This window comes from Aptenodytes patagonicus, chromosome 1, assembly GCF_965638725.1.
Source record: "Aptenodytes patagonicus chromosome 1, bAptPat1.pri.cur, whole genome shotgun sequence".
NCBI classification, from domain to species: Eukaryota; Metazoa; Chordata; class Aves; order Sphenisciformes; family Spheniscidae; genus Aptenodytes; species Aptenodytes patagonicus.
The window spans coordinates 6465515-6488263 of NC_134949.1; the positions used below are offsets into that span (position 1 = coordinate 6465515).

Below are 22749 nucleotides of genomic sequence, written 5' to 3' on the forward strand. Positions count from 1 at the left end.
GCAGAGTGTTGTGGATTTTCTCATTTCTTTTCCTATGGGACAGGAATGAAATCTGTTGCAGCTGTTGGTGCTCTTCTCAACACATGAGTTGTTAAAGCAGGATTCCTAGGGGGGGGGACCTTGCAGGATGGCTCCTGAAGGCTTCAGGCACCACTGTTTCTCTCGCCCGGAGAAGCAGTGCTTTCACATCAAGCTTGCAGGGTGGAAGGCATGCTGCAGGGATCATGCCACGTTTTAGAACCATATTTTGTAGAGGCCAAACCAGTTTCTAGAGGCTAGCCTGAAGGGTGACACTACCTCCTACCTGGGAAATTCTTCTCAGTGTCATTCTTCTGGTTTCTTGGTTTGTTTGATTTTTTTTTAACTCCAAGATTGTACTGTTAAATTGATCCATTTTTTTTAGTCTTCTGTGTTGACAAGGAACATGTAACTTCTCACTAGTAAAGCCAAAGGGAAGTGCATTGAAGAAACGATCTCTTTTCCAGCCCCAGGCTGGTCTGCTGTTTCACTGGTTCTCATGAACGTGGCCTGTTTTCGAGGGCTTACTTCTGCTCGGTTTCTTCCTTCGGCGGTCCTTAGTTCCCCCACAAAATCTTGCTCATGCTGGAGGAAGGCTGAAGTTGTGACCAAGTAAGAGCAACAGAAAAGAGTCCAAAACTGTGGCAAACCAAACAGAAAAGTGCAATAAGGCAGGCTGCAAAGAGTTTGAGGGACAACTTGCTGAAAGGTGTAATAGTGAGGCCTCTCTCAAATACACCAGAAGCTGGAAGGACGAGAGGTGGGAGAATTAGGAGGTTGAAGGGGCTCATCAAAAAAATCTGCTGTAGCAAAAGAACCCTAACATCATGGCTTTTTTTGGTTTTGTTTTTTCATCGTCGGAGGTCCTCATCTAGAGGCCTGTTGGGAGGTTCCTGAGCAAAAACATTTCTTCGCAGTGTAGGTATCACAGATTTTTTCTTGAAAAGATGTGTTAATAAAAGAGGTTACAGAAGAAATCAGTGAAAGGAAGAGCAGCAAATGACAGAACAGGAGGGTAATCAGCCAGGTTTTCTGAAGGAGCTCAAACAGATACAGGTATTCAAGCCATTTGAAGAAGTTCCCAAAATGCACCTTTAGTCCAGCAACAAAACAACGTGAGCAGGAGAGGACAGTGACTAAAAGGAGTTCAACTTTAGCCCTCACAAGCAAGGAGTGACCACGGGTCTTCCCCTTCTCACAGCTTCTCCTGAGGGCTCTGAGAGGGCTTCTCCTGAATCCCATCTTCTCTTTCCACCAAGAACAATTATTCTTCCCTCCACAGTATGTAGGAGCTCTGCATCCATTTAGAGGACTAGTGTGTCAGCTAGAGCTCCACAAGGGATCCGTTAGGGCTCCCTATAGGCTCTGTTACACCACTGCTCTTTTCCTTCTGCTTGTGTGACTTTTTCAACTTAATGTGTTTGGAAGAGATGTGAAAAAAAACTTTTGCCTGCTTGTTCCCAAACTGCCCACTGCTCCCAACTGCAGAGACATTTCTGTAACCAAATGCTCTGTACCCCAGCAGTCAGCAGCCAGCTCCTGGCCCCGCAACTCCCTGAGGGAAGGTTTCAGCACAGCTGTCACCTGGGGAGAGGAAAGAGATCAGTCTTAATTGGGGAGCAAAGGATGAATGACCAAAACACTGAGATTAAGCAGGAGAATAATGAAGCTAGATAGCAGAGGGAGGTAAAAGCTGCCCAGGCAGGCCCTGGTGTTGACTGCCCTCCTGCTACCCCATGGCAGCTCCCATCACCACGGGATTTTTCCCAGCATTTTCTCTTTTCCGGTCTAGTTGTCAGTGTGAAGTTGGCACCTCCCTACTCCTCTCAAAGTTATCTGGGGGAGCGTGCTTCAATAAACCAAACCCACCACGAGCCAAAGACCTTTTTGAAAAGAAACAAATGGGGTTTAACCAAATCCAGCACTTCCAGAGAGAAGGTCCTGGTAGGTGAGGAAGGGTGCGCATTCACCTGGGGAAACAGCTCCCAAAAGCGTCGCTGAAGCATACTTTGGTATTTTACCCTGATTAATTCACACATTCATTCATTAACTCTGTATGACCCAGAAGTAACCGCTGTAATCTCTGTTCTGTAGTCTGTTTCACATGACTTCTTTAGCACATCCATCACAGTGACATGAAATCATGTTTGCTCTAGCAAACCTCACAACTTCTTATGCATTCTGAATAGCTTTATCTAATCAAGCCATATTCTGGTTTAAATTTCTGCTCTGAGATTTCCAAGGATTTCTTGCCATGGTCCCTGGGCAGTAGACTTTTCCAGGTTGAAATGGCCTTTCCTGAGAACGGCTGGAGCTCTGCCCGTCCTTTACTTCTTGCTGGTTTTAACCATGAATGTTATCTAATAACAACAGCTGTTCTTTCACAGGGATATGGTTACATTTTGTTTGGATAGAGTACTTGGGGTGTATACTTCAGTTTGTTAGATGCTTTGCCCAAACAGGCACTTGTGTCGTGCTCGGTACTTGTTGTACCATTTATCTCCCGATGCTCTGCTCACCAAGAACCTCTGCATTGATAACTAGAAAAAGGAGGCTGAAGAGTAACATTGCTTTGGCTGCAGCTGTAGCTAAGGAAGTTGTAGAGCACAATCAGCAGCCTTGACTCCAAGCTGATGATTACAGAAAACCACATTTTTTTTCACTATGACAATACACACAAGGGAAGAACAGAGCCTGTATGTTGAGTTTCACGTGGCCTGAGCCTGACCTTGCTACGCACCACTCACACACAGGCTGTGCAGGTTTGGTTATCTAACCAAGGGATGCTTGAGTGTTCAGAGCCTGTCTTCTCCTCCTGTTGGGAGACACAGCTATTTCTGTAGTGCTGCTCAGCTAAATGCCCCCAGTCTAGTGTTGCTGTGCCATGGAGCCCCCCAGGGATGCTGGGGTAAGGAAGGGAGAGCTTCAACACAGCTCTCCTTGGTATTGCTGATACAGATTGCCTGCAGAACACTGCTCCTTCATGATGGCTAACAGCTACCAGGAGCAAGACAAAGCACTTGCTGAGTTAGGGGTTAACGCCGTTTCTCCCACCAATTTTGGGTGCACACAAGGCTGTTTTCAGTCTGCATGCCATGCTCTGCTCTGCATGCAGACTTGGCTCTCCCTGCTTGAGTGCTGGATTCCTTTTGCAAAAAAGCATTTTGGAAAAGAGAAGCAGAAATCGCGAAAGCCCCAGATGAGAGTGCTGCTTGACAGCGGGAGTTTCCTCTGTGTGCAGGAAACTTAATTCAGGAAAGTGCCAGATGAAATGGTGTACAAGTTGGGTGGGTAACAGAGCAGGCCCCAGTTCTTGGACAGGAGAATTTTGTGGGTCGTTAAAACAAGAAGTGAAGCTTTATGTGCTGTTAGATAGCAAAAATGCTAACTAGAAAGGGAGGAAGTGTTACGGCACTTGTGCATTGTGGTGTGTGGGCTGGGATGCAGAGGTAATGATAGAAGTTATGGATGGATGTTCAGGATTTTCAGAGGGAAGTGCAAGACTAGAAGAAAAGAAGTAAAGACGTTGAAGGAATGACATGTTAGCTTGAGCAGTTCATTAAAGACAGCAGTAATTCTCGGTGACAGGAAGAAAACACATCAGGAAACCAAATATTTTAAAACAAGTATTTTAGTAACAGTGACGTTATTTTAGATTTTAAAAAGGATCTAGTCTGAATTTTGAAGGTGCAAAGATTTGAACATAGTAGTATTAATTCGGAATGAGCAAAGAAAACAATATTGCATTTTTATTTTTTTACTTCCGTCACTGGGAACCCATTCGTAGGTGAGACAGTAACATTTCTTCAGCACACCTGGAGTGGTGCATCTTTGTTAGCACGGATTGAAGAAACCTCCTGGATGTTTCATCAATCACCAAAACACAGGCCAGCAACTCACAGATAGGAAAGTTTGCTGTGAGCAAGCAAGCTAACAAGACCTGTAATTTAAGGAACTTTTAAGATAAATATGGCTAAAAATCTGAACAGAGGGTAATTACAGGAAACTTCCTGAAGCTTAGCTATTAACCCAGCTATTAATTTGTAGATTATAATCTACAAGTAAGATGCTAGGCCAATTAATGACGGGCATTTGTCAGACTGTTCAGGAGACTATAGGTGAAAGTAACTGCCACAGGGTAACTCATTAGTATTTGTAAAATTATCACTATATAAACTGGAAGAAAAAGCCTTTCTCAGTGATTTCAGATGAGGGAGGCTACTGAACAAAATTCTTTAAAGATACTGTAGCAAGGTCTTGATTAAGAGGATTTCTTCTCGGGGAATGCAGAATAAAATCCAATATATAGATTCAAGATTGGGGAGGAGCCCTAATCCTTCACACGTCTCATATTCTTTCTTGGTAACTTAGCCTAAACCAGGAAGAATACAAGTCTATCCATAGGATGAGTTACTCAGAAAGAATAAATATTATTTTAAATTATCATACCTAAATCCTGCAATAAATTCTGATAACCCTCATTTTACAGACCATTGCCTATTGTAACGGAGAGCTCTGAAGAAGGTACGATACCCGTTTCGGTGATACCCATTCCCAGTCAGCCTCCGTCAGGTTCACTTCCCCCCCAGACTTGGGATTTTATCACATTATCAAATTACCTGTGAAATTATCACATCCACTCATCAATATGGGTGGATTGGGGTACCAGTAAAACACACCGGTACCAAACCACTAAAGCCGGGCTTTTCCAATCCATACTACTGTATCAACAACATCAGGGAAACCTGCTCGAAACCCCCGAGGACTAAGAAGATACGAGCGCGGCCGCCATTCAGAGTGAGGGGGAGATACTTCCCTCCTTCCACACAAGCCTAAAACGAAATCAAAAGAACGAGTTTTGGCGGTGTGAAGGGCGCTGTTTCCCGCCCGGGGGCAGGCACGGCACCGCCTCAGCGACGCTGAGGCACTGTGCCGTGCCTGCCCCCGGGCGGGAACAGCCCCCTCGCAGCGCGCAGAGCACTCCGGGAGCACGGCCGCCGGCGGGTCCTGCCCCGTCGCGGCTGCCCGCCGACAGCCTGATCCGCCCCGCAGCGGCGATTGTTCCCGTCCCTCCCTCCCGCCGCGGGTCCCGTTCCCCTCGCCTCGGAGGAGGGAGCGGGGCGGCGCTCAGCGGGCCGTTAGCGGGGGCGAGGTGGCTCTTCCCCGCCGCGTCGGTAACGCCGTCCCCTCAGGGCAGGGATAGTCGTCCGGAGCGATGCCTGCGCGCGAGGGGGTGGGGCCCTGTGGCCGGCGTCACGTGACGGCGCCGGCCGGCGGCGGCGGAGGGGAGCGGCGCTGACGGCGGCTGAGGCAGGCGGCCGGCCCTGCCGCCGCCATGGGCAGTGAGTACGGGCAGCGGCGTTCCGCGGGCGGGGGGCGGCCCGGGGAGCGGGCCCGGGCCAGGGGGCAGCGGCCCTGGGGAGCGGGGGTCGCTGCCGGTGTGAGGGGAGGACGTGGCCGGTCGCCGGCCCAGCGAGCTGAGGTGGCGGCGTGCCTGAGGTGCCCGCCCCAGGCAGGCCGGGGAGGCGGCGGCAGCGGGGCACCCTCCTCCCGAGCGGGTTTCCTTGCTGCCGGGCAGAGGGTGAGACGAGTCACCGCTTGGCACCGCTTTGTGCTGGGTTGTTTTTTTTTTCCCTCTGGCCTTAATATTTTAACACGCGAGCCGTGCCGCCTTCTGTGGAGCAAGATGCATCTTCTGATGAGCTGTCTGAGGGCTTGGAATAAATAAAGGAGAAACATGTCATAGCAAAGCGTGAAACTAAACATGGCATTTCGGCTTAACTTGGCCTGCAGCGTAATAAATGCATTTTCTTTGAAGAGGTACTGATGATTGTTTTCTACGGCTAGCCGAATGTGTTGGGGCTGGGAGGAATGTACAAGTTTTGGAGGACAAATTCCCCATCAAGCACATGCTTTTTAATTTTTTTTTTTTCCCCAGAAAAAGAGCTCAAAACTGTTGAGCTTTTCTGTGTTTTTAAAGGAGAGACTGTGAAGAGAGATGTATCAAAAGTTAAAATAAAATCCCCCAAAGTTCTGATCAGAGTAAATGTTGCAGTGGTTTAAATTACGATTTCTAAACATATTTTAGCAATTGAATTATTTTCTCAACTAAATACTTCTGTAAAACACAAGATACTAATCTCTACATGGATACTTCTTGATGTCAGTATCCTTTGCTTCTGCGTTTAACTAGCACAGACTGATACTAGGTCATTTATTTTTAGATGGAATACAATTTGGTTCACTTCTGGTCATATATACAGTGCCACTTCTCATCTAAAATGATTCCAGCTGTGGTAAAAAGGATGGGCCATATCTGATTGGAACAGAATTATCTTTCACGTTTTTGCCCTGTTTTCAACTGTTTAAAGAAGAGAGCATTAATTTTCAGACACTGAATTAGAGTGTGCGTTGATGAAATAATTCACTTATAAAGTGTTACTTACACTTTATTTTTTCCTCTAGAAGTTAAATACAGTTATATGAAGTTTTATAAATTCATGAAGTTTCATTAATATATTTTTCTCTCTTCTTTTGTGTGTCTGTGTTTGTTTTTTCTGGAACAGTAAAATTTTTAGAAGTTATTAAGCCGTTCTGTGCAGTCTTACCTGAAATCCAGAAACCGGAAAGAAAAGTGAGTGCCACATTATGTTCTTACTTTTATTGGCTCATGGATAAGAGCATATTGTGATATTCCAGTCCACGCTCCAATATAAATACAGACAGTGGACCCTAAAATAGACGTATTCTTTGGAGGAGGGAGAATCCATGTTAAGGTAAAAGATTACCATGATGATGAATTCTTAACAGCCTTCTGATAAGTTGTTCCACTTAGTAATTATGCTAACTAATTCTTAAAAAAAAGTCTCATCTCTAGACTAAATTTATTTAGTTTCAGCTCCGTATGATTTGATCTATTTTAATACACTAGAACAGAGTTTTCAAGCTTTTTTTTTTCCCCTGTGGATACCACTGTTGTCTTTGAGTACTGGTCACAACTCCGGGCTTTGAGCTGGCTTATATATTACTTTGAAAAGGCTTGCGCTGTAATTTGGGAACCACAAATTTAGTTCTTCCTTTCCCACAAAATATTTTCTACTCCCATAGCTGTGATTTACCTTGATGAAGTGGGAAAGTGATCTGTGATGTAGTTCAGGTAATTGCTCCCTGTTCGCCTCCTGGATGTGACACTTTTCTTGGTTCTGAAATTAGTGAACTGAGTTCATTTACAGCTGATCTCTCTATTTCCCTAGCCCTAGAAACTCCTTCCATTTCTCAGCACGTTTTCTAGATTAAAATTAGTTAATGTCTACAGATCAGAAAGAGGCCTGCCTTGTCAAAAAAAAAGAACCCCACCCATTTTTTACTTCCAAAACTCAAGCAAGCACATATTGCCTAGGTGACAAAGGTTCCAATTCGAGTAACAAATTTACCTAATATTCATTGTCATGACTGGCATGAAAATTCCTTAAGAGTTAAATGTTGATTTTTATATTCTTAAAAGGAAATGCATAGCTAGGAACATGACACCATCAGAGAGAATCCTTTTTTGTTGATGAGAGATTCCCGAAGGTTAGGACTGGCTGCAGAGATGTTTGTGCCAGTAACCATAGCTGAGCCTGCTGGATTGAATGGAGAAGATATAGTAAAAACTGCTGATTATTCCCCTCTGGAATTGATTTTTAAAAAGGTTGGGATTTATCCCCTGGCTCTTGGCTCCATCTGTCTTTCCTTGTTGCTTTCCAGCATCTTTCCCTCTTGGGACAGGTTTCCAAACAAATTATTTCAGTCAGACAAAGAGCATCTCCTGCACTCCTGCATCTTCAGAGCAGGAGTCTCCAGAGCCAAACCCTGTGCTAAGATTTGGATGCACCAGATCTGGGTGGAAGGTACCCATCTTTGTTTCTGTAGTGGTGAACCTTAGTGCAATCTTCTGGTGCTGATTTATGGTATATCAGTGATTAGCTGGTTACATCCATCCCATTTTTGTCTAGTGAAGTGGATGGGAAGAGGAAGCTAAGACAAATCTACAGATAGTGATGTTTCTGTAAAGCTCATCGGCAGTTGTGATTTTTCTCCTGTTTTTTTTCCACCTCCCTTTCTATTTGCCAGAGAGGAAGAGGGGCTTGATCTGCCCATGTCCTCCATCAGCAGATGAAGGATGCCCAGAGGAGTTGCCGAGATTCCTGTCCTCTCTATTTGGGTCACTTTGTCTTTATTACGATCTAGGTCACTGTCTAGGCAATGACTGCCAGTTGCCAGCTTTGTACAAATTTGAAGTGAAAATATAATTTGGAACATCTTTCCTAGACTGAAGAGCCCTTTGACCATTTTAAGTTATGTTCCTTGCTTGTGTGTAGTCTATCAAGTGGCCTAGGTCATTCTGCACAACTGTAATTCTTTATTTATTGTTTTCTTGCAAGCTGTTGCTGGCAGACATCATTAGTAATGGTTTTAGTGGGTTAGTTAAGGCCAGGACAAGAAATGAAGATAACAAAATAGAAAAAGAAATCTATTTTCTCTAAACTTGTATTGATTGTTAAGTGAAGATGAAGTTTTGATTCAGTTGGGCTCTCATTGAATCTTTTTGCCATTATTGTTGACGAGGGAAGTGGGCTTTTTCTGTCACTAGAAAGTGTTGCTTTTGTGTTTTGGCCAACTTGATTAACAGAAGTGATTGCTACTTTTTGTAGTTAGTAGTATCGGTTCATATTTCCCTCATATACACAGATTTTCTAAGTAGAACACACTGTTCAGAACACAAAGAAGATGATGCCTAAATCCCTTCATTTTCACAAGTTTTAAGAAAAATGTCAAAGGAATAAAATGTCCAACTGAATCTGATCAGATGATGAGATGTACTGTCCCTGTGCTTGTTACCATTTGTGGCTGGAATATTTTGATACCAGTCTATATTCTGCTGTTCCTGGCATATGGACTCAGATGCCTCCTTTTTCTTTTTTGTCTTTTTGAATCATAGAGACTGTTTTCCTTGTGGATAACTGTGATTTGGGTGGTGCAGAATTTCTCTAATGCTCATATTCACCACAGTTACAGGGAGAGCCAGAGCAATTGTAGAGCTTGGCTGATACCTCAGAAGCTAAGGTTAACTCTTGGGCTGCAGAGACGATTTGGTTAAGCATTTTTCTTTTTAGAAGTCTGTACTGGTAAAGTGGGTCAGCACTGCATAAAGTCTAACACAAGATACTGTTTAGATTTATTTACTGCTGTCACTATTTTTCTTTTTTTAACTTTGTACTGTAAGTATTTTTAGCATCTGGCCTCTTTTAAAAGAGTGAGGCAGTATCAGTAAACAAATTAAATTACTGGGATTATTTTGCTTCTGAGTAAGTGCATGATTTTCACTTACAGAGGTATAGACTACTTTCTGAGTTTTCTTTTGCTTGAGAAGCCATGCTGCTGTGTTGGTTTGTAGTTTCTCATTTGTGGGTGTTCAGTACCTACAAAACCAGGCACTAATCCTTTTTCTTGTTACTTCTCTACAGGCAGATTCAGTGGTTGGAGACAGAAAGCTAGTGTATCTGCTGTATCTATCTTACATGTTAGTTCATGTCACGTTTTAGTAGCTGCTGTACTCTTGTGAACACACTTACCCTAATGTTTACGGTCCATGGAGGAGAGGTGGGAACTTGAACATAACGCTGCATCTTAGCTCTCTCTGGTCTCTTCAAGTGCATTTCTTTTATCGCATGCTTTGAGTAATCCTCTGGTTCAAACTTAAATCTTGTGATTCTTCTCTTCTTGCACCTGGCACTGGTTACAGTTGCCTCAAATGTTGTGACCCTGAGATTCTCTTCAATGTATTAGTGACTAATCGTTGTTGATCTGACATTCTTTTTAAAGTAGTATATAATCTACATCAATAAAAATATTTTGGACGGAAAAAAGAGTCTTTAAAAATTATTTTGTGGCCTGTGTTCATGAACATAATGGTGAATTTAAGATTCCTCTAACACCCTTTGAAGAACTTAACTCTAAATATTTTGAATTGCTATCCAAAACTCATGGTTCTTTTTTATCACTTGTCTTCACAGCAGTTAAATCTCTTTAAAAACTTCATAGTGCTTTAGTTTAGTAACTTCCAGTCGTACAGAACAGTGCCTCCAATCTGCTGAAGGCTAGAGCACTAGTCACCGAAGATAATTTTTTTGCATTAATCTTTCATGTTTGCTCTGGTATATCCATGTTTTTAGCCATACTGTTGCTTTTCTGTAAATACCCCCTATATTAGGATACTATATATAAAATATATTCTACTGACTGAACGTCACCTACAGTCTCTGCCAGATGCCATATAAGTTTTCTTTGACTACACAGAAGCCCATGACTGACTGTCTCTATAAAATCTGAAATCATATTAAAAATAAATTCTAATGGGAAACGATGCCTTCTAGTTCAATATCTTCGCATGCAATTCTGAATGATAGAGCATTTAGTACTAATGTGAGAGTACAGTGAAAATTCTACATACGATGAACACGTTAATCTCTACAATCTGTTCTGTAGATCCAGTTCAGAGAGAAGGTACTATGGACGGCTATCACGCTCTTCATTTTCTTAGTATGCTGCCAGGTAGGTATTGATGGTTTCTGTGTTTCAGAAAATGTGCGTTCTGTACATCTAAAATAGAATGCTAAAAGTGTCAGAAGTTCTTGTTTCATGTTGACCTACCAGTTTCAGTTACGTATTTTTATGGTTAAGTATTTAAAGTTCAGTTAAAGAAACCTGATTCTCTGAAATAGTCTTTATTATTGATTGTATATGTTTTCAGAAATTAATGCTTTCTATTTAGTCTAAAATATATAATGTTTTTTCTTTTTATATGAAAGATCCTATCAAATGATGATACTGGCTGCAGAGTAAACAGCCAAGCTAATTATTCATTGAGTAGTCTAAACAAACTGAGCAGTATCATGCATTCTTTACCCTCTGTTCATAGATAAATTTAAATTTTAGCAGTAACAAGTTTGAAAGTGAAATAAAGTGACTGTTTTTACCTGATTCCTCTTGAACAAGCTGATGGGTAGTAAAGGTAGCAGAAAAATGTTTTTCTGAGGTGTTTAAGTTGACATTTAGAACTTGTTTTTTTGTCAATATACTGGCAAAGATGTTAGCTAAAACCCCTCCAAAACACAGGTCTTCAAACGTTTATGTGATCTTTATTACTCATAGTTGTAGGAGTTTCTGGAACCTGTACCTGGGTTGTAAACAGATAATGTTGTTTTTTTTTTTTTTTTTTAAAGAATGCTTAGATATTGCAGAAAATGAGAATCCATGTATTACTTGATAGATATTTTTTAGAACTTTTAGACCTCTTAGAACATTTAAAATGAACGGTACACCTTCAGAATCAGGCTTTTTAGGTTATATTTATTAACTTACCCATTCCAGACTCTGGAGCAGTAGTTTAATAATTTTTGTTTACACCTCTGAAGGACTATTGAAAGGCTAAAACCCAGCTCTTGTACCTACCTGTTTTTTTGGAAGGAGGCGGGAATGATACTAGAGCTAGAAGAACACATAGTTTATCTGTGTTTCCTGGCTGCTGGATACATGCATAATTAAGATTTTTAATCTATACAAAGATTACAGTAGTTGAATAGGAAATCAGATGGTGCAGACTAAGGTTTTCAGGAATTCATCTGTAAGATTGCCTGGATTCCTCGTCTACTGTTTCTGGGATTAAGAAGAGTTTTAAAGAGCTTAAAACCCCTTAGTATTGATGTATAGAACGTTGGGGGTTCTGTATAAATTTGGCTAACTTTGACAGTTCCATATGGGATATTTTGAAACATATTCCCAGCTGTAGAATTTGAATATTTAAACCTGCTGGAGGAAGATATTTACATTGTAGTTTATGCTATATCTTTAATTTGTACTGAAAAGAAATTCCATTTAAAAAAGAAAAAAACAAAAAACCTGCTTTCTTCTGTCTTCTCAAAGATGTTTTACTACAAGTTGTTTCCCCCCCCACCTTAACTAAAAATTGCTGCAAACATTTTTATGAAATAAATAATGGAATATCATCTAATATTTTTCCCTGTTCTGTTAATGATTTGTGGGGGCTAACCTATTTATTTTATGCTTTTTCGGTTCTGTTGGGGGGTTGTAGTACTCCAGAACCGCATACATCGGGCATTTACATCTTCATCTTTAGTAATCTGGTTTATGAGCACTGACTCTTCTCTTTAGGGGTTTCTGCTTTTTCCTGTAGAAAGGTGTTAGTTTACATAGTTTAGTCCTCTGAGTCATATCCCAGTTGGAGGATTAAAATAGATGGTGTCAGTATATCTGTTATTGTATGCTCTGCTTTAATTTTACAAAAAGTTGGAATAAATTATATTAAACAGTATAACAGTTGAATCATTGCACGTTAAGGTTTTTGGATTAATGCAAGCTTTCTTTGTATATCTGCTTAACACCACTGTGCACTTTGACAGATACCTTTGTTTGGAATCATGTCATCAGATTCTGCAGATCCGTTCTACTGGATGCGAGTCATTCTTGCATCAAACAGAGGTTAGTAGATTATTCCTTTCTCTGTTTTGTAGCGGTATAAACAGACCAGGAGAAAAACGGTTGGCTGTTAAATTTCATACAACCCAGATGTCATGTTGAAACACCTTGTAAAGTTCTTGACACAGATGTAATTAAAATTCACTGATACTTGAGGAGTACTTCATCTTGGGAATGGGGTTTCTTTTGACGTGCAGATGAGATTAATCTTGATTCTCAAGTTTTGGGATGATTCTGTTTCAAATTGTAGAGCAGTCTTTTTCTGATTAATATATGGGACAGGGAATCTTCTGCCCCACCACTTAACGAATGGCACTAACATGCAGTATGAGAGTGTTGACTAGAAAATACCTTATGTGTGCAAGTCAGTTACGCCTCATAATCTTTTGGCAAAATTATGGGTGAGCGATTTTATAGGTGGGAAAGCTAAGGGCAGAGATGATTAGGCTTATAGTTTAGCAAAGCCAAACGAACTTATTTTAGAATAGGCAAGTGGATCCCAACCAAATGTATAAGAAGACTTTAATGCTAGAAGTCTAAAACTTAAGAGGGGTGACCTGGCATGCATGACTCTAAATGGGGACGCTGACCTCCTCTGTATCATGGAAGATTGGCTGGAAGTAAGAAAATCAGTGGAACCCCCTAATGTGAAGGTACAAATTATTTAAGAATGGCAAATTTTGTCACACCAGTGAAGATAATAAATTAAGGTAAATAAGTTAGCTGTTTCAAACTCTACTGCAGAATGTAGAACAAAAAGCCCGAGTGGGAAAGTTAGTTTATGCCTAAGTCAACTGACTAGATGTCGTTGGAGGATGCGAGGTAAAGACTAAAGCTTTTGACATCCTAATTTTCTTGCTGTTGGAGAAGTAGAGATTTCCGTAAGAGATGACATGATATTTTACACAGTACTGAACAGTGTTTAGACTGTAGGATGCAAATATGAAAGAACCACATTATAATGACTTTAATGCTTTCACATTTTACATTTTGGTAGCAGGGAAAACACTAAAAAAAAAAGAAAAAATAATTGTGCAATAATGCTTAAAATTTTTAAAAATTAGAAATGAGGACTCTGGTAGTTAGGCAGAAATTAAAAGAAGACTCCAGACAATAGGGGAGGTGCTCAAAAACCCTTTGTTAAATTCAGATTACTTATTAAAGGCTCTTCAGGAAATTAAGCTATTGCAGGATAAAAGGGAAGACCTAATGGCTTAAGAACTGGTTGAAAAGATCAGAAGAAATGTCTGTACAAATCTGTAAGGCGCCACAAATTGAATATTGCACACAGTTCTAATCTACCATGCCACAAAGGATATAGTGGAACTAAAAAAATCACTCGGGAAAAGGCACCAGGGAGAATCTAATGTAGATATTAATCTATAGAAAGAGATCCTAAAAAATAAGGATTCTTTGCCATGAAATGTGCATATCCCAAATGTCTTTTACGTCTTCATCTCTGGAAAAAAGTGGATAGGGAACGGACAGTCACTTTTTCCTTACACTGTAAGAGGGAAGGGGCAGCCAATGGTATTATTAAGCGGTATGTGTAACTGAAAGTTTCTGAATAAATTACTGGCAGAAGTTGCCAGAAGCAGTTTCGGAATAAATGACTGATAGATGGGAAAAGGGAAATACGGAATGATACTTCCCCCCAAAAAGGGGCCCCTTTCAGAGATGGGGTGTGAGGATAGATAAGCTTCTAGGCTGATCAGCTACAGATACACTGTTTCCACTGCTTTTCACCTTCCATATGACCTTACAGACCATGCTTTCCCTGTCACTGGTTCTTGTTGAGACTTTACAAGTCTGCAGTGGCTAAACAGTTTTTTATTCATAATTTTCTTGGTAATTTTATGATGGAACACCACTGTACTACACGTGAGAGCAGAGTTCCACTTAAATGTACAGAACTGAAAAGAATTGTAAGCTGATTCTCTTTTGAATCTCTCTGGTGGATATTGTGACTTAACATCAGAAAAAATGTGCATTATTTATGTCCCTTGAGTGGCCATGTAAAGGATGGTGATGAAGTAATTTGATCTGGCTTAACTGAATATTGAACTTGTAAAATGTGTCCTTACCCAAATTTTTTTCTTTAAGGTTCCAGCTTGGGAAATGTGCAAAGTTTTATTACTTGGTAGTTCTAGTTTCTTAATTTTCATCCAGATTTTCAACGTTTTGGTTTTTTAAGCTTTCAACATCTTCAGATAGGAGAAAATTTCCTGGTATTAACTGAAGGACAAATTAAATTTCAAAAAGTAATCTCTTTCTAATGTTGTTGCTCCAAAAAGATGATGTGGAAGAACGTTTCTGTATTGAGATGGGAGAACTTATTGTACAGGCAAGAGGCAGGCTATTTTCCTGAGTTTAATTGCTTTGTGTACATTCAGTTCTGCTCCCATACTGCATTATAATATAAGTCAAGCAGGTGTTGGTACTTGAATATTTCTAAATTAGAGTATCAGGTGGTAGTTCTGGTGTTGCAGGTGCATCAGTCTGAGGATGCAGGCAAAGTGAGCGATGCCCCAGTTTTTATTACACCAGATGAAGTGATTGGGAGGGAAAACCAGGCAGGTTTTCTGGAACACACACCTATGTGCTGCAGCAGTAGTGTTTTATGAAGTTATATCGCCCTGTTTGAGTTGTATACAGTTGGAAGCTGAGACCTCGGTGACATTGCGCCAGTAGGTGAATTGGCAGCGTAGAGCATCTTTAATGACATGCGTTTGTTTTGTTAAGTACTAGTTTAATCTTAAACTTCTGTGCTCTTAACTAGTCAGTGATTCCAAGAGTGGCATTATCAGTCACTGTGGATCTGCAGCATCTTCCTTGTGGTCTTCAAAATTAAACTTTTGGAAAATGGGACAGTTGAAGCACTGACAGAGTAAACAAGCAGGGACAAGGTGCTTTCCAGTGAAAGGTTCCTTGATACAATATGCCAAAAAGCTGAGCTTCAGTGTGCGCTGTCCTTAAGCGTTAGCATCGTTTCACAAAAAATACTTCAAGTGAAAAGCTACATAGGTTTCTCATGCTGCCTTCAAAATTACAGATTTTAACACAGCAGCCTTCTTTTGTGAGGAGATAACGGTCTTTGTTTTCATAGAATCATAGAATAGTTTGGGTTGGAAGGGACCTCTAAAGGTCATCTAGTCCAGCCCCCCTGCCGTGGGCAGGGACATCTTCAACTAGATCAGGTTTTGGTCATACCTGTACTGGAATATACGTTTGAAGCGTTATGAAAAATGTTCCTTATAGGTCAGAAACCTTTCAACAGACCTAATATTCTATGAGTATAACTCTTTAGCAGAGATGTTTGAATGGCAATTGTATTAATTTTTCTTCCTGTTTAGGTACTTTGATGGAATTAGGTATCTCACCCATTGTGACATCTGGTCTGATCATGCAGCTGCTAGCTGGAGCGAAGATCATTGAAGTTGGTGATACTCCAAAAGACAGAGCCTTGTTCAATGGAGCTCAGAAATGTGAGCACTGTTCCAATTAAAATTAATAAGCATATTTTTATTCTTGGGAAAGCAGCCTGCCTAAGTGATACTAGATGTGAGATTTCTTTGGTAGGTGATTTTGGCAGATTTTTTTAAAGGATTTGCTTTCTCTCTTGTTTTAGTATTTGGGATGATTATTACCATTGGGCAAGCCATTGTGTATGTTATGACTGGAATGTATGGAGATCCTGCTGAAATGGGTGCTGGAATTTGTCTTCTTATTATAATTCAGGTTTGTAATGAGCTATTTTGTGTGTAACTGAGACTGGTTAGATACAGTGTAGCTGGAAGGAAAAATCTTTCTATGTCTGGTTGCCATATATTTATTTATTTTTAATGCTATAAAGCATCATCCTTTGTATCTGTCTGTCTATATATGAGAAATTCTAAATATTCCATAAAGGAGGAGAAAGTTGGGATAGTTAATATCAAAAATGTTTCAGATAGGAGTGGCTGTTTGATTCAAAATACAGGACTTAGTAGACTTTGAAAGCAGTAGCTGCTGTTCAGTACCATGGAGGATTCCTCACTAAAGGGCACAGATGCAGCTTGGAGACATTATCCTGTAGAGCAAAGCAGTAAATGCACAAACTTAAACGCTTTTTTGAAAAAAGTGCTTACTGAGTAATCTGTTTGCTAGCGTCAGTGTTGAAATGTCACAGAGGTCATTGCCAGGTGAGATGCGCAGGCATTTGTACGTCAGAGGGCAGAAATACTGCATAAATGATATTTAGATGAAAAACTTCATGATCACTCTCCAACATGATGAAAATACTGAAGCAGGGAATTAATACATAATCCTTGACTTGATTTATTCTTCTTTCTGCTCAGTTTTGTTTCTTTTCCCACAGCTGTTTGTTGCTGGTTTGATTGTGTTGCTGTTAGATGAGTTGCTACAGAAAGGTTATGGCTTGGGGTCTGGTATTTCCCTGTTTATTGCCACCAATATCTGTGAAACCATTGTCTGGAAGGCTTTTAGTCCCACTACCATCAACACTGGCAGAGGTACGTGTGCGATTACAGTTAGTTACAACCTGTTTCAGTGGATGTATGCTATACATAAACTATCAGATGTTTATCAGATGGATACTAAAAAAAATGTTTTAATGTGTGATGATTGACTGCTGAAGTCAATTTCTTAACATTGAAGATGAAAATGTCTGACTTAGGTGAAGATTAATAACCTACAAGTTTGCCTTTGCTGATTTGAATTGCGGTAGTTAAAATGGGACTTGAAGCCCCTTGGCTGAAGATTTTTGGATTTCCAAACCGAAATAGTCTTGTTTTAGCATCATTTAGTCGATAGAAATAGAGAAGGTAAGAAATTCTGTATATTCAGAGGAGTTGTTCATGATCCAACTGTTGTTGGTGGCTATAGGATACTTTTATAGTTGGTGTCTCCAAATTACTTTAAGCTGGTTTGATTCTTCAGAGACTACCATCTCTTCATTCCTCAGCCAGTCTTTCGACATCTGGTTGTCCTGAGACCCTAGAAGTGCCAAGTTAAGATACAGCCTGTTTGCATCAAGAAGTTAACTAGCTCAATGTATACATTTGAAATCCTGAGCCATGTTTTTAGTTTGCTTTCATTTTCACTTGATTTTTAGTAGTTCTGTCTGTTGCATTTTATTACTGTTTTTCTAAAGCTGTTTTTCTCCTCGTTTATTATTTCTTCTTCCAATCATCCTCCTGCCCCCAGAAAAGAAAGAAAAGGAGTATTCTTTCCTGTGTGTGACTTGTTGGTTTTTGGTTTATTTTTTGACCAGGAATAATGTTTTGGTAGATTATTCTACACTCTATAAACTAAAACAGAATCCTGTGTTGTGATTTATTTGTCGTAACAGGATTTATGTCCCATTGTATCTGATGTTATATGCGTCATTCTTAAAATTTCCAAAAGAAAGATACTATTTTTTTAATGTTTTTCATTTACAGATTAAAACGTCTTTTACTTTTTTTGCTTCGTGCAGGAACAGAGTTTGAGGGTGCTGTGATTGCATTATTTCATCTTCTGGCTACACGAACCGACAAAGTCCGGGCTTTGCGGGAGGCTTTTTACCGACAGAATTTGCCCAATCTCATGAATCTGATTGCTACAGTATTTGTATTTGCTGTAGTCATATATTTTCAGGTAAAATGAGAAATTCCTCATAGTAGACACTGCAGTCGTTGGGGAAAAATGCAAAAGTTGAACTAGAGCAACTGAAGTATCTTAGCTTTGAGTAAGGAACTCTTTTTATTTCAATATTATTATTTCAGTAACATACCTCTGTGACAGTACAGCTGTTAAATTTTATAGCCAGACGTACTTGTACTCAGGCAGTGAGGTAATCTCACATTCCATTAAATGCCATACATGCTATGAGGTATTTTTACTAAAAACGGATTCTGGATCTGCAGTGGTTGTATCACACGAATAATATACTTGATATTCATAGTTGACTTAAAAGAATACCTTTGGACAGAACTAAAGAACCTTGCTGCTTTGGGATGTGCATGGTACAGATCCGTTCTAGAACACAACCGTGTAATTAATGCATGGCTTTCTGTTTTTCCTTAATTTTCTTGAAATACTTAGCTAGTATTTCTTTTTAAATTTAAGTATTTACTAAAATGGACACTGAAGGAGGTCCATGTGGTGATTTTTTTTCTTTTTTTGTGTGTGTGTGTGGCTAAAAAGTGTTTTTTTTTTTTCTTAATTTTTTTTTTTTAAGCTGTTGAGTCAGAGTGCTGGCAAAAAAGTGAATTATCTGGTTTTCAAATCCATGTGGCTTTTCTTGGGTCTGCTCAGATAGGAGCCTGCCCCAGAAAACAGAAGGCTACTACACAGAAGTCTGCTGTTAACTGGCTCGTTAAATTAAGCCATTAAAGGCTTTTATCAAACCTTATTCTATAAAGTGTATTTTAGAGGCGCATCATTTAGCAGATGAGAGAGAATGTTTACGTAAGAAGAATGCAATACAACCAAGCAGTAACACTTAGAAATCCTTAAAATTTGTAATCCAGACTGTAGCAGAAAGCCTTTGGGTTTTACTGTCTGAGACCTTGCACTCCTTGTTTATCTAGCGAGAACCCCAAGGTCAGGAGTGGCTTTTAGGCATGCTAGGAACACCTTCTGTCTTGGAAATAAACTGGGTGCATTTGTGTTCTTTCCCGTAGGGATTTCGTGTTGATTTACCTATCAAGTCTGCACGATACCGTGGACAGTACAGTAGCTATCCTATCAAGCTCTTTTATACCTCCAACATTCCCATCATTCTGCAGTCTGCCTTAGTTTCGAACCTCTATGTTATTTCCCAGATGTTGTCTGTCCGTTTTAGTGGCAACTTCTTGGTGAACTTATTAGGACAGTGGGCAGTAAGTATTTTAGCACTTTTTTAACTGCATAAAATTATATGTATATATTACTTCGTTGTGAAACTTTGGTATTTAACCAGCAGAAAACTGGAAGACTTACTTTTTAACATTTGTATACAAAAGCTGTTTGAAACGTTGAAGAGGAATTCCTCTATCAATACAGGATAGGAATGTGAGATCTGCGAGAAATAACTAATTGCCTTTTTCTTCCCCTCTCACAGGATGTCAGTGGCGGTGGCCCTGCTCGCTCTTATCCTGTTGGTGGCCTGTGCTACTACTTGTCCCCTCCAGAATCCATGGGTGCAATATTTGAGGATCCTGTCCATGTAATAGTTTATATAATATTTATGTTGGGATCCTGTGCGTTCTTCTCAAAGACTTGGATTGAGGTGTCTGGGTCATCAGCAAAAGATGTAGGTGTTCTGATAAACGTGCCTCAATGTTTTCAAATGCTGCCTCTAATTTAGAACTGACTGGGCTACTAACAACTGATCAGTTATTACTCTGACTAGATATCAGGTGACTACGAAACACCGCAGCAGTTTCATAAAATTATGGTTTTTGCAGGTTGCCAAGCAACTCAAAGAACAGCAGATGGTGATGAGAGGCCACAGGGATACTTCAATGGTTCATGAGCTTAACAGGTAAGGAAAGGCTGACGTCCAACGGTGCCGCTGTACCAGGCGGTTAAGAGTGCTGGGGAGGTGTTGACCGGAGCAGATACTCTCGGAAAAATCTGAGACCTGTTTCCACTGCAAATGTCAAGATTGTTCCCATTCAGCTGTCGCCTTTCATAGTAACATCGAAGATGTTTATAGCAGTAGTTAAGAGATTAACCCGTAGTCTCTTTTGTTGAAGTGGCATAATGAGGGAATTTGGGTTGAATCTCTTCCATGTTTGTAAAAGGAAGATCCCTTGATTTTTACAGGTGTTTAATTTACCATTACTGAACTAAGATGACACCACAAAAGCGGTATTTTATGCAGTATTGCAAAGCCTGCAGATCTATATTGAAAGGTAGATTTATCCCTACATATTTCAGTCAAAGCAGTCATTCTTGGTCCCATGGAGGTTACCTAGCATGCCCACATATAAAATTGTTGTACTTTTAATTGAAAAACTTTGCCAGCGTTCAATTATTCACACAGCTTTCCTATCAGTGAATATTTATTTTAGTTTCTACGTTGTGCAAACACGGAAGATGGTAAGAGCTAATGGCAGAGTTGCATTTGCAATGCTAAATTTGTTGCTCGATGTTCTAGTTGGTTGTTTTAGTAGTAGATGTATTGTTAGAATCTTTGGATGAAAATCCACGATGATGAATACTTTCTTCTTTCCTCTTTTTTCGTTGGCACAGGTATATCCCTACGGCAGCTGCATTTGGTGGTTTGTGCATTGGTGCCCTTTCAGTATTGGCTGACTTTCTAGGAGCCATTGGATCCGGCACTGGCATTCTGCTTGCAGTCACTATTATTTATCAGTATTTTGAAATATTTGTAAAAGAACAGGCTGAAGTTGGAGGAGTAGGTGCATTATTTTTCTAGATGTCCAAATATTTCATGGTTTGTGTGAAAGGGAAAGTATTTTGACAACATGCGTCATTTAGTCCAATAATGCTATTTTCTTTTTACTTGTTTTAAAGTGCGACCTGTCCCATTACTGTAATGGGCATTGAGCAATGCCTGTGTGCAGCATTAGTACCAGCTGCCTTAAGAATAAAGTTTACATTATCTTGTTTAAGTATTATCTAGTGTTGCCTGTAATGCTGGAAACCAATTCATCTACCTTGCTGTTCAAACACTACAGTGAGATGGTAAAATTTATCAGTTTGATACCGGTAAACATTTTTGCACACAGCATTAAAATGTTAACTTCATTTCCCTGTCCTTAACAGGAAAAAATAAAATAAAATCTGAGTTCGGATTGCCACGTGCCAGTATTCGTGACAAAATTTATTTGTAGCCCATATTTTACATCAGGTTTTTTTATACTTTTTTAACTTGCATTTCCCCATCATCGAACTCGGCACTCCTTATTCCTTTGCGGTGTCTCCACCCAGGCACCCTTCTCTTAGCTCTAAGGCTGGACAAGCAAACATTTTACCGGAGACTGATACTCATCTCACCTGTGAGCTGGTTCTGCGGTGGGTTTGCTGCATCGCCGGGCCTGGGGTACTGCCGTTTCTTGCCCTGGGCCTCCTGTGAGGCAGCAATGGTTGGCTGCTGTCATGCTAGCGAGTCAGCCCAGTAGTTTTCCTTAAACACATACTCGTGAAAACTGTGCCACTGAAACTTCATGTCCACTTTGCTTTTGTGAGTCTGAAGAACAAGGCCTGGTTCCTAAGGCGGCGTTCAGAGAAGGGAAAGGGGGGGAACGAGGAGTTCCTGCTGAAAACTTATTTATGTTGTCGCACTTTACAGTGGCGATGTAACAACTGTAAACGTTAGACAATAAACTTATTTAATTAAGCTCTCTCCTGTGTCTTATCTGTGCAAGATGTGATTCATAGGCAGTTTTTGATCATTCCTAACATGCTTTGTTAGCGAGGTAGGTCTGGAAGGCTCCTTTTTTTATCTTTATCCTTTCTAGAATATAGTTCTGATCAGTTTTGAGCAGCCTTAATTAAAAAACAACTCTCTGGATTCCTCCCCTTAAAATCATTGAGCTTTGCTGCTCAGCTGTAATCGGTGACTTTTTCCCTTTGATGTCACATTTTGATCTCTTCTGTCTTCTCTCATGCTTAACTTGAAAGTAACTTTGTGTTGTTTGTGAAGGTAAGAAAATCTTAAGCAAGTTTTCCGCTTCATTTCTAAGTGAGGTAAGTCTTCCTAATTATGCATGCTCATCCAAATTTATTTCAGAGGCAAGACTTTGATATTAGCGTATGTTCATTACAACTCCTAGATCCTAACCTTTAAGCAGTGGTGGTGGTTTACCTAATTAGAAGCAGTCGACTGTGCACAGGTACACTGAAGGTTTGTTTGGCAGAAGATTTACCTAGAAGTGATTAGACGGAACTAAGGTGCGGCCTGGATACACGGATGTGTCCCAGGGAGAGGGAGAACTGCAGGGCTGCGCTGTCTCGGGGCATGTAGGTAAGCCCGTACCTTAAACGGAATCCCCTGGCTGGGTCCTGCACCAGTGGACGTTGTGTTGTTACTGTCGTCATCACTGTCGTCATCGCTGTTGGAGTCTCTATTTTCTTAGGTCAAACAAACCAATTTTCTCTTTCCTGGGAGAAGGAAGCAACACCTTCAGGTCTAAACCATAAAAGGAAGTTCCAGAAACTGCAGTTTTAAACACTGCAGCTAGAGCATGCGCGCTGTGTCCC

General features: G+C 40.4%; 1 protein-coding gene across 3 annotated transcripts; it reads left to right on the forward strand.

Moving 5' to 3' along the window:
- Positions 1–5292: 5292 nt before the first annotated feature.
- SEC61A2 (SEC61 translocon subunit alpha 2) lies at positions 5293–21891 on the forward strand. Of its 3 annotated transcripts, XM_076352902.1 has the most exons (12): positions 5293–5360; positions 6585–6652; positions 10546–10611; positions 12480–12558; positions 15909–16040; positions 16184–16293; positions 16913–17066; positions 18032–18192; positions 19221–19418; positions 19640–19831; positions 19986–20062; positions 20776–21891. In XM_076352902.1, the coding sequence occupies exons 1-12, from the start codon at positions 5354–5356 to the stop codon at positions 20960–20962; spliced, it is 1431 nt and encodes a 476-aa protein (XP_076209017.1). In that variant the 5' UTR covers positions 5293–5353; the 3' UTR covers positions 20963–21891. The 3 variants fall into 3 exon arrangements, with proteins under 3 accessions (XP_076209017.1, XP_076209190.1, XP_076209100.1); XM_076353075.1 differs by lacking the exons at positions 5293–5360; positions 6585–6652 and adding an exon at positions 6672–6794; XM_076352985.1 differs by lacking the exons at positions 5293–5360; positions 6585–6652 and adding an exon at positions 9633–9660.
- The last annotated feature ends 858 nt before the right edge of the window (positions 21892–22749 follow it).

Bases quoted from the DNA above. Each gene is read 5' to 3' on its own strand.
- SEC61A2 (XM_076352902.1), top strand. The intron at 10,612-12,479 runs GTAGGTATTGAT...GCACTTTGACAG, and splicing joins TTTTCTTAGTATGCTGCCAG to ATACCTTTGTTTGGAATCAT. The intron at 17,067-18,031 runs GTACGTGTGCGA...TGCTTCGTGCAG, and splicing joins TACCATCAACACTGGCAGAG to GAACAGAGTTTGAGGGTGCT.